This window comes from Salvelinus namaycush, chromosome 29 (genome assembly GCF_016432855.1).
Source record: "Salvelinus namaycush isolate Seneca chromosome 29, SaNama_1.0, whole genome shotgun sequence".
NCBI lineage: Eukaryota > Metazoa > Chordata > Actinopteri > Salmoniformes > Salmonidae > Salvelinus > Salvelinus namaycush.
In genome coordinates this window covers 21595470-21606333 of record NC_052335.1, presented here as the reverse complement: position 1 = coordinate 21606333, position 10864 = coordinate 21595470, and the positions used below count along the sequence as shown (strand labels likewise).

Genomic DNA, 10864 nt, shown 5'->3' with positions numbered 1-10864 from the left:
GGAACGGAAAGGGGTTGAGTGGGAATACCTAGTTCAGATACCAGGGTAGCGCCATTAAACTCTCATCAGCCCCAGAGTCAATGAGCACCCGAAAAGACTTTGACTGGGCTCCCCACAGCAGAGTAACAGCAAAAGGGGTACAGGTAATAGGAATTAGGGAATTCTCCATCTGACTCACCAGAGTACTTGTACCTGCTAATGATCTAGGTCTCCTCACTGGACAGGTAGCAATGAAATGCCCTGCAGCACCGCAATACAGACAACTGTTGGAGCTTAGCCTATGTGAATGTTCCCTAGGTGATAATCTAGCTCTTCCCAGTTGCATAGGTTCTGGTGTATCCGACTCACCCGTCGTCGATGTTCCTCGAGGGAGCTCAGGTGGCTTCGGATCCTCTCGGAAAAGCCATCCTCGGGGACTTCCAGGTTCCCTCGAAGGTGAGCGAGCCACTGCAGATGAACGAGTGTGTCCGAGACCAGACCTCCTCTCACTCCTGCATTCCCTTAGGCATCCATCAATTCTAATGGTGAGGGCGATGAGGGAGTCGTGGTCCACCGGTAGTTCCCGAGCAGCTAGCTCATCTTTTACCACCTCAGATAATCCATGAAGAAAAGTATCGAAAAGAGACTCCAGATTCCAGGCACTCTCGGCGGCCAACGTGCAAAAATCAACCGTGTAGTCTGCCACACTACGGGAGTCTTGACGTAATTCAAGAAGTTTACTGGCCGCCTGTCTCCCGGATACCGGAGAATCGAATACCTTCCTCACTTCTGCCATGAAATCCTCCAGATGACAACCAATGGCGGATTGTTGCTCCCAAACTACCGTAGCCCAGGAGAGCGCCCTTCCCGACATTAGCGTAATAACATACGCTATCTTAGATCGGTCTGAAGGAAACAAAGATGGCTGTAGCTCAAAAATAAGAGAGCACTGAGAAAGAAAACCCCGGCAGATACCAGGATTCCCAGAATATCGCTCCGGAGGAGGTAAGCGGGGTTCTCGGGGAGCCGGGGTAACTCCCTGATTTGCTCCATAATCTCCTTAAACCCTTGGTCGTGGCGTTCCGTCAAGGAACAAAGCCCTTCCAGAAGGTCATGTAACAGCTCCTCATGTCTCCCAATAGTGGCTCCCTGCAGGGAGACAGCGCGGCGGAGCTGGTCCAAGTCTGCTGGGTCTGTCATGGCCAGTTCGTACTATAAGGACACAAGGCGAGACCCAGATGCAGACACAGGAGGCAGATGGTTCGAGTCTTTGTTGTTTATTTACAATCCAAAAAGAGTAGGCAAGAGAATGGTCGTGGACAGGCAAAAGGTCAAAACCAGTACTGAGTCCAAGAGGTAAAGCGTGGCAGACAGGCTCAATGTCAGGGCAGGCAAAAGGGTCAGGCAGGCGGGAACGGAGTCCAGAAAAAACTGGTAAGGGTCAAAACCAGGAAGACTAGAAAAAGAGAATAGAAAACAGGAGCACAGGAAAAACACGCTGGTTGACTTGAAAACATACAAGACAAACTGGCACAGAGAGACAGGAAACACAAGGATAAATACACTGGGGAAAACAAGCGACACCTGGAGGGGTTGGCGACGATAACAAGAACAGGTGAAACACATCAGGGCGTGACAATAACTTACTGTGAAATGCTTACTTTCAATGCAGTTTTAAGAAAATAGAGTTAAGAAAATCTTTAATAAATAAACATAAAATAAATAAAACATAAAATAACAACAATGTGCGGGGGTACAGGTTAGTTGAGGTAATTTGTACATGTAGGCAGGGGTAAAGTGACTATGCATAGATAATAAACAGCGAGTAGCAGCAGTGTAAAAACAAATGGCGGGGTCAATGCAAATAGTCCAGGTGGCTATTTGATTAATTGTTCAGCAGTCTTATGGCTTGGGGATAGAAGCTGTTAAGGAGCCTTTTGGAACTAGACTTGGCGTTCTGGTATTGCTTGCCGTGCGGTAGCAGAGAGAACAGTCTATGACTTGGGTGACTGAAGTCTTTGACAATTTTTTGTGCCTTCCTCTGACATTGCCTAGTAGATAGGTCCTGGATGGCAGAAAACTTGGCCCAGTGATGTACTGGGCTGTACGCACCACCCTCTGTAGCGCCTTGTGGTCGAATGCCGAGCAGCTGCCAAACCAGTCAGGATGCTCTCGATCGTGCAGCTGTAGAAGGCTAGCAATAGTGTATCATATTAGGCAAACGTATTATACGTTTTGCAATAATTTGGGACATGTCTATTTGAATCATTATGGAACACAGACCATACATAGCAGTTTAAACCTAGTGCACAGGTTCATGACAACTAGCAGCATATGTGAAGTGTGAAAGTGTGTCTATGTGAGTGTGTGGCGTCAATATGCATGTGTGTGTGTGTGTGTGTGTGTGTGTGTGTGTGTGTGTGTGTGTGTGTGTGTGTGTGTGTGTGTGTGTGTGTGTGTGTGTGTGTGTGTGTGTGTGTGTGTGTGTGTGTGTGTGTGTGTGTCAGTGTAGTATTTCTGAGTGTGTGAGTAGAGTCTAGTGAGTGTACATAGAGCCAGTGCAAGGGTGTTAGTGAAAAACAATTAAGATAAATAAATAAATAATGAAGGGGGTCAATGTAAATTGTCCTGGTATCCATTTAACTAACTGTTTCATAGTTTTGATGTCTTCACTGTTATTCTACAATGTAGAAAATAGTAAAAAATAAAGAAAAACCCTTGAATGAGTAGGTGTGTTCAAACTTTTGACTGGTACTTTATATATAATGTGCATAAAGGCTCTCCAAACCTGTTTAATTTGTATTTTTCCCAAATACTTTCCTAATCCTAAATACTATACAATATCAGAGTATTTTCTTATCTACCAATTGGTGCTGAAAATGAGATATATGCTTGTATTTGCGGCTTTCTTTCATTTGATCCCTAATATTCTGAACATTCTCTCCATAGTGAGTCTGTCAAAAAAAATCAAATTAAATGTACACCAAATTTAAAGGGATGATCTTACATAAATGTACTGAAAATGCTATTAAATTAAAACTACATGAGAAAATCTGTTGGCCAGCAAGTGGGAGGGTTGGTTGAATTACATTTATTCAGCGCATGCAATGGAACTACACCTGCAAAGCCAGTAAAGCACCTGCATAAGAAGTGCATAAGAAAAGCATACGTAGGAAAGGCATACATTTTCTGTCTGAATTGGGCCCATAGAGAGCAATGGTATTGGAGTATTTTTGCGGGCACTAACTCCATGGCTCGTTGGCCAAAGCCTATGGGGAAATTAATGGAGTTTTTGTAGGATTTTGTATAAACGCAGAAAATAAGCTCTGCGGTAAACACAGGTTTAGCCAGGGGATCTTATAAGTTTGGTGCTATGAGTTCATCTTCATCAGCCGACGTCCCTTTTTGTCAATTGTGAGGCATTTATGTAATTTAAAAAAGCACACAAAGCACATAAAGGATTCCTAATTCATAACGGTCATGTTAACTGATTGATATTATCTCACAGAACAAAACGTATAAGATCTCCTAAACAGACCTGTTAACCTCAGACCTTATTTTCTATTTATCGCAAAACCCTATTCTTTCACATTTATTTTCTCTATAGGAATGTCTGAACGAAACATAAGTAAATCATTTGCGTTTTTTAGGATTACGAGCTGGCGAGCTCTATTGATTTCGCTGGCGCAGCTCTACAAAATAATATTTGGTGCACGCAGACACAGCCGCACAGACAAATGCCCCTTCGCAACACTTTTACAACATGGTTTTCCAAGGCATGTGAGCTCGAGTTCTGCTGATATATTGTATCGAATAGTCATGACATGAATACATTGTGGCAGACACCTGTTACTAGGCATGCCCAATCCTTGAGTGAGTGAATATGTGGACGTTGAGGAAATTGCACAACAATGGGTATCAAACAGTCATTTACATAATAGAGTAAAAACATATAGAATTTTGAGTGCATGTTCTTTTATTTGAGTATGTTTCACACAGGTTTACAAATGATGAGCTATCACCAAATAAACATATATAAAAATGTCTTACAAAAAAGACTTCCAGCCCATGTTGTAAAACATTTGGAAGGATGAAGTGCAAAGGTCAGCATGCAGTAAAAACAAAACACTTCTTGGCTGTAGTCCAGTAAAATGGACTCAAATGATTTAACTAGTGATGTCTCCCAGCTCATGCCTTCTCATAGGTACGCACTGCGACAATGTCTTCAAATGTAAGAGTCTGTGAATGAGATAAAATAACAAATACATCTCTGTGCATTGAGGATATCAAACATGAAATACAGTATAAATAACATTCATAATCATGAAAAGTAAGATATTGCTTGATGGACTCTTAAAATAAGAGTCCAGTTCCTATATCACATCAGGTCAGACTGGAACTGAAAGTTGCGTAATTTGGACTATTAGAGGTCACTCCTACAATTTGTGGGAAATGTAAAACTAGAGTCATAATGTTAAACTGATGAGGACCATGGACATTTTTTAAACTTATTTGCACATATCTCTACACTGAGAACTATGCTACTATGCTCAGCAATACCAGCTTCAGCACAAAGGCTTTCAGCATAGAAATACCCTCTACGCCATTACTAGTACGAGTACTAGTGTAGCCTTGCTTCCCCATCACCTTGTTTCAAAATCCATATTACCCAGGAATTCTAATTTCAGAATACATTTAGGAAGGCTCTTACCATGACCAATTTTCCATCCTTGATTTCTCTCACAAACTTGGTCTCCTTGCCGTCCCACTTCTGAACGTGAGCAAGCTTATCTCCATCCAAGCTCACAGTGGACTGCAACCAGATGGGACAAATAGGTCAGAATATTGCTCTCAACAACAAGTTAAATATAGTTACAATATATTATGGTAACTTCTATGAAGACATAAATGCAATACTTCCAAAGTTCCAATGTTTCATAATCCAGATCATATTGCTCTTACAAATAGCTTATATTTGTAATAAAGTCATTTTGGACCAAAATGTATGATGTTCATAATGCGGCTAAATATAAACAAATTGAATGAAATTTGTCAAGTAAACATGTTAGTCAATGCCTTATTAAATGCTGGAAACAATAACTGAAAACGTTGGACTGGGCTCTTTAACAGGTTCCTCAAACCAACCCAGGGAAAAATATAAGAGCTGTTCTAGCTGACAAAGCCTATATTCAAGTGCAGTGTCCAGTGCATATATCCCTTTTAAAAAATCCCATATTGTAGCACTTACTTTACAGTTTCTGTCATCTGCAGTGGCTTCATCAAACTCCTCTCCCAGTTTGAAGGATATTTCAGTGTTCTTGAAAGTACTCTGGGTTTTAACGACCACTTTGTCCCCCTCTTTTGCGATGATAACGGTTGGTTTGGTCACATTTCCGACCTGCCTTGTTGCAAAACCAACACCTGTGAAAGTAATGAAAAAAGGCAATGAGAGGTGGGATCATGCAAAATTAATCACCTGACGCGAACTACTGTACATTATGTCATTGAACAAATATACAGGTAATACATAACTTTTCTTATTATTAGGTTATAACTGTAAAGTCATGAAAACTTACCAAGTGCTTTCATGTACTCATCGAAGTTGTCACTGTCGACCAGTTTCCAGGTGGCACAGAAGGCATCAACCATGATGAAGAGTTAGAGGACCGTGCAATAAGAGAACTGAGGTAAAGTTGATACAGATGGTGCCGGAGTCAATATGAGCTTTTTCACATAAACCTTCATTATTTGTCTGGGGCTTATTAATATGCTCGTAGGGGGTGGAGACTTACTTCCCATTGGCTCAGGAGATACTTTCTGTCTTCTGATTGGTGTTGAGAGCTTGTAAAGCTATGCTTTGATTTTCACTTTACATAGCATATGCCATGCCATGATTTGACACACCTATTGCAAAATACACATATTATTTATCAACTGCTTGTGCATTGATTGCAGTTGCAGATCAGTCTTGTTGTGACTTAGAGTAAACATACTAGCTACACTAACCACTGTCCTTGCTCTGCAAGACAGACGGTAAATGGAATGTGTCAGATCTAGGGCTGAAAAACCACCCAACTGGAATCAGAGTTTGTTCGACAAATCTTTGTCATTAAGTGGATTAATCCACTCTAACAGTCCCATGGGCTTTCTGCATTGAGGACAGTTATTATGCATTCTGTGTGCATTCAAGTACCAATGTATTTGTTTTAGGCAAAGATAGTTCTTCATTTTCAATTATCCTAAATCTGAAGGAAAGTAAAAAATCAAACATTTATGTCTTACATATTATTTGGTAGGCTGTGGATACTGTAATTATTCCATAGCATGATCAGGTTTTGACTATTCTGATTAAATATATGATAACAACATATGCTATGCATGTATGAATACCATTAGGAGACAATCATCTTTTTAACTAAAGATTTTCAGCATAATGTTCAGTGCTTTGCTTCCAAGAGCTTTGAAATTTGATACAGAGCTTTTTATGTGTAGTTTAATAGAATGTAGATGTATTATTACAGTAGCATGAATAATCCCTATTTGAGGAAATATGTCTCCTTGATGTATTGTTTAATAGCTATACTCAGTTAGTAAGTTGCTTTATATTTCATGACAATAAAAAAGGTGTTAAAAAAATATAATGTATATTTGCCAGTGGATTTTGTAAAAGATCCATTCATGTTGGTGTGAATGTTTGGTGCCCTCCTCTGGCCAAATCAGTCCCCACCAGATACTGTGGTACAATATAAGGAGATATAAATTACATCTACAAAAACGAACAACATGATTTAATTTTTCAAGGTATTGTAGCCTTTCATTCGTGGCAAACAACACACAACAATATTCTGGTTCCATGGCTAAGAAAAGCTCTGCTGATGTACTGTATTATTGCAGATGACTAAGAAAGAGTAGGAGAGACAATGTAATCACCATTTTACTGCCAATGATTAAACAAGGTAGGTTGGTATCAATTTCACTGTGCAATGAGATGCCTCTCTTGTACAAAGACAACACACAATTCTTATTTAATTTTTTATTACAGCATCTGAAAAATATTTACCACAATGCGGTATATAAAGCATTATGTTTATTATCTGCAGTGGACATTGAAATGCATCTTTAATGGGTGGCAACTATAATGTAAAACTGTATTTACTTCCCAAAAATACATATATATTTTTTATTTCTAATAACTCAGTTGTTAACTATGCATATTTTAACAGTAAAAAAACACACAAAGTAGAGGTTGCACTGTAGTGCTCTAATAAACAACAATTGTAAGATACAAATTTGACTTACATCACCAAATGGAATGTTTATTATTTTGTTGTGCAAATATAAACATTCCTGCAACTACATTTTGACATTCTGAGAAAAAATGCTTTCATTGGAATAGCTCTGTATGCAACGTATGTACAAGTCCCTCTTGCTCAAATAAGAAATGACATTTTTCAGTCATGCCACTTCACCAGTTCACTTCATATGCTAATATGAACCGGACATAAGTGCAGTTTCATTCTCTGTACATGTAATGAATTATGGGTAATCTTGAACGAATACCCCCTTAACTTATAAAGAAACAGCCTTTTCTTTTTTATAGCGCTCTCCCTTTTTCACCCAACTATTTAAGTTTCCATCGTCGGTGTCCTGACATTGCATAGCACAGTGCATGACGATTACAGTTGCCTAGTCAATGGGGTTTGTTTGAGGAGAAGCGGGCCATAGTAGAGCCAGTCTCTCTCTTGTTCTCCATCTTCTCTTGTAGTCAGTTAGCCAGAGACCACAGCCCTATTACGTCCCCTCCGCCTTCTCCTCACCCTCTATAGGGCAATTCGGTGGGCTTCCAGAGGACGTGCACTCTCCGCCTTCTCCTCCATCATCTGAGAAACACAAAGAGCAACATTCATCACTTCAGTCAGGAACATATCTTTGAAAATGCCTCATTGCCCATGTAGTTGAAAATGTTTGCGTTCCATTCACAATCCAAACTGTAGCGTATACTTTCCCCTATTTTGTGTTTGTTTGTAAGACATGGAAGATACAGTATCTGCATTCACCAGATGAAGGGAATATGAGATTGTCAACCTCAGCACATAGGCTGACACCTTGAATATCAACAGAGACTAAACTTAACACAGATCCTCACAACTCAACTGCTTTGTTCATATTCAGCATTTTAATACGGTTTTGAACACTGTCAATTTGAATTACTCTACAGAGAGCCTTCACCATCATTGAGATGACCGTCTTCAGGGAAAATGAGCCAACACAGACTGCTTCTTGACAGACAATTCCTTTCTGTATTTTATAGGGGATTTATACTGCAAATTGCACGCAACTGTGATATATCTGGTTCATGCCCTCTACAACATTAGGATAATATGCTGCTGGTTGGTTAAATCTGCTTAAATCAAGTCATGAAAAGGCCAATGTGAGTAACAGAAGGAGATGAATTTCACAAAAGCTATTGTTTGACCATTTGAGCTCTTGTGTGTGTTTGTGTTTGTGTTTCTGTGTGTGTTTGTGTTTCTCTGTGTGTGTGTGTGTTTGTGTGTGTATGTGTCTGTCTGTCTGTCTGTCTGTCTGTCTGTCTGTCTGTGTGTGTGTGTGTGTGTGTGCGTGTGTGTGTGTGTGTTTGTGTGTGTGTGTGTGTGTGTGTGTGTGTGTGTGTGTGTTTGTGCATGTGTGCAACTGTGTGTGTGCATAATCTTGTTATTGACTCATACATTAATGCTCAATGGACCAGTCGTTATAGTTGAAGGGTGTAACACTGCAGCCACAAAGTGAAAGGGAGCAATGCTGAGTAAAAAAATTATACATAAACAGAGGCCTCCAACTAACAACGACTTCCCCTCCTGCCTATGAAGCAATATGTGTATTGGCTTTAGTATATAACCAAGACAGCAGCTACTATTCCTGGAGTCCAAACTTCCTGGGCTTTCCCTCACTGATAGATAGTTAGCCCTTTCCAAACTACCCTCATAGCCTTTGGGCTATAATTAATAGAGGAAAATGGCTGATTCTTTCATTTGTTTGCATTTAAACAGTTAAAGCTGTGGTTCATTTTACATTCTGTTAATGTCCAGATGCCCTTCCCATTAAACCCTGGTTGATTAATGGAAAGCTGGTTGTCCAGAGAAGACACTTGATAATGGTGATGGGTACTGGGCTGGCAGGGCCTCACAAAATCACTCAACTATCTGAGTAAAGAGTTTCTTTAATGACAGTGCTTTATTAAGTGTTGCTCCACCACATTTTTTCTATAATGGCTAGATACAGATAAGTATTGTTATGGGAAATTGCATGTACTTCTATGATTAAAAAAACCCAGATAGAGTACCATCTTTAATATTCACAAAATACTATTTCTGAAATAAACTGATTCAAATTCGAATTGAAATGTTTAGATGAAAATACTTTGAATTACAATTCAAAGTACAATTAATCTTAATCCATAACAGAGTGAAAGCATGCAATCATGTACTGTAGGCGTATGTAAATTATTGTAAATATCGCAGAAACTTTGCAATCAAGTACTGCATGTAATTGATAGTAAATTTCACTACCCACCTACAACAGAAAGCTCTGCTAGTTTGTCTGACAGGTCAGCAGGCCCTGCCCCAGCGATATCAGGTACAGCGTTCCTCCTGCCAGTCCTCCCAGTGGCTGCAAAATCAGTGACAACAGGCTCCACATCAGTCATCGCTGGGCCCTGTTCTCATAGCATAGTCTGGAACACAACAACAAAGTGTAATTTATGTCTAAACATATTGTACCTGATTGATAACACTGTGTTATGTTTAAGCAATAAGGCCCGAGGAGGTGTGGTATATGGCCAAAATAGCACGGCTAAGGGCTGTTCTTAGGCACGACGCAAACCCTCGAGGTGCCTTATTGCTATTGTAGACTGGTTACCAAAGTAATCAGAGCAGTAAAAATAAATGCATTGTCATACACATGGTATATGGTCTGATATACCACGGCTTTCAGCCAATTAGCATTCAGTGCTCGACCCACCCAGTTTATGAAACTCATTACACAAGCTTTCCGTCACACATTACAATACAACAGAATATATCTGTGCACATTACAAAGGTAATGAATGTATTGTGCATGCTGCAACACATACATGTTGTATGGACCGATGCCGGAGATGAGAAGCAGGTACGGGGAGTCAACATTTTATCAGGAACTAACAGGTAACAAGACAGGCACAGCGTCGGCACACGGGTTAACAAGGACATACGACAATCAATGCTGAAGCAGGGAACAGAGCGGGGAACCAGACGTATATAGGGAAGGTAATGACAGAGGTGATAGAGTCCAGGTGAGTCCAATAATCGCTGATACACGTGACGGGGGAAAGGCAGGTGTGCATAATGATGGTGGCAGGAGTGAGCAGTGCTGGGGAGTCTGGCGCCCTCGAGCGCCAGGGGGGAAGAGTGGGAGCAGGCGTGACACATGTACATATAATAATCAGTAATAGGCCGATTATTTTAATGATAATTATCAGAAGAATTCTTTGACTGTGAAAGTTTCATGCTTCTAACTAAATCTATATGGAATGGTATGGTTTAGTTTAGCTTATTATAATCCCCATTAGCTACAGCACATGCAGCAGCTAGTCTTCCTGGGGACCACATAAAACTTACAAATACATGAAAAAGTACAGAACAGTAGTAGACAAGAAAAACACAAGATATTATATTAAATAAAAAATAAAAAATCTAATAAGAGTTATCTGAATGACACCAAGAGACAACAAAAACAGATGTGTCTGTTACATGAACTCTTCAGCAATCTGAAGTACAGGTAACTCTAATGAACTTATCCTCTGCAGCAGAGGTAACTCTGGGTCTTCCTTTCCTGTGGCGGTCCTCATGAG

The 10864-nt window shown here is 40.1% G+C and overlaps 2 protein-coding genes across 2 annotated transcripts; both read right to left on the bottom strand.

The window, feature by feature from the left end:
• Nucleotides 1-3934: 3934 nt before the first annotated feature.
• LOC120024284 (fatty acid-binding protein, brain-like) lies at nucleotides 3935-5719 on the bottom strand. Its single transcript, XM_038968485.1, has 4 exons — nucleotides 5556-5719; nucleotides 5228-5400; nucleotides 4691-4792; nucleotides 3935-4218 (listed from the first exon to the last, which is right to left on the bottom strand). Exons 1-4 carry the CDS (start codon nucleotides 5626-5628, stop codon nucleotides 4168-4170), a joined length of 399 nt encoding a protein of 132 aa, XP_038824413.1. The 5' UTR covers nucleotides 5629-5719; the 3' UTR covers nucleotides 3935-4167.
• A 2051-nt stretch (nucleotides 5720-7770) lies between these two features.
• LOC120024002 (cAMP-dependent protein kinase inhibitor beta-like) lies at nucleotides 7771-9682 on the bottom strand. Its single transcript, XM_038968090.1, has 2 exons — nucleotides 9550-9682; nucleotides 7771-7859 (listed from the first exon to the last, which is right to left on the bottom strand). Exons 1-2 carry the CDS (start codon nucleotides 9680-9682, stop codon nucleotides 7771-7773), a joined length of 222 nt encoding a protein of 73 aa, XP_038824018.1.
• Between the last annotated feature and the right edge of the window lie 1182 nt (nucleotides 9683-10864).

Bases quoted from the DNA above. Each gene is read 5' to 3' on its own strand.
- LOC120024284 (XM_038968485.1), bottom strand. From the start codon at position 5,628: ATGGTTGATGCCTTCTGTGCCACCTGGAAACTGGTCGACAGTGACAAC. The intron at 5,401-5,555 runs GTAAGTTTTCAT...TTACTTTCACAG, and splicing joins TGAGTACATGAAAGCACTTG to GTGTTGGTTTTGCAACAAGG. The intron at 4,793-5,227 runs GTAAGTGCTACA...ATCTGGTTGCAG, and splicing joins CAGATGACAGAAACTGTAAA to TCCACTGTGAGCTTGGATGG.
- LOC120024002 (XM_038968090.1), bottom strand. From the start codon at position 9,682: ATGACTGATGTGGAGCCTGTTGTCACTGATTTTGCAGCCACTGGGAGG. The intron at 7,860-9,549 runs GTGGGTAGTGAA...TGTGTTTCTCAG, and splicing joins AGCAGAGCTTTCTGTTGTAG to ATGATGGAGGAGAAGGCGGA.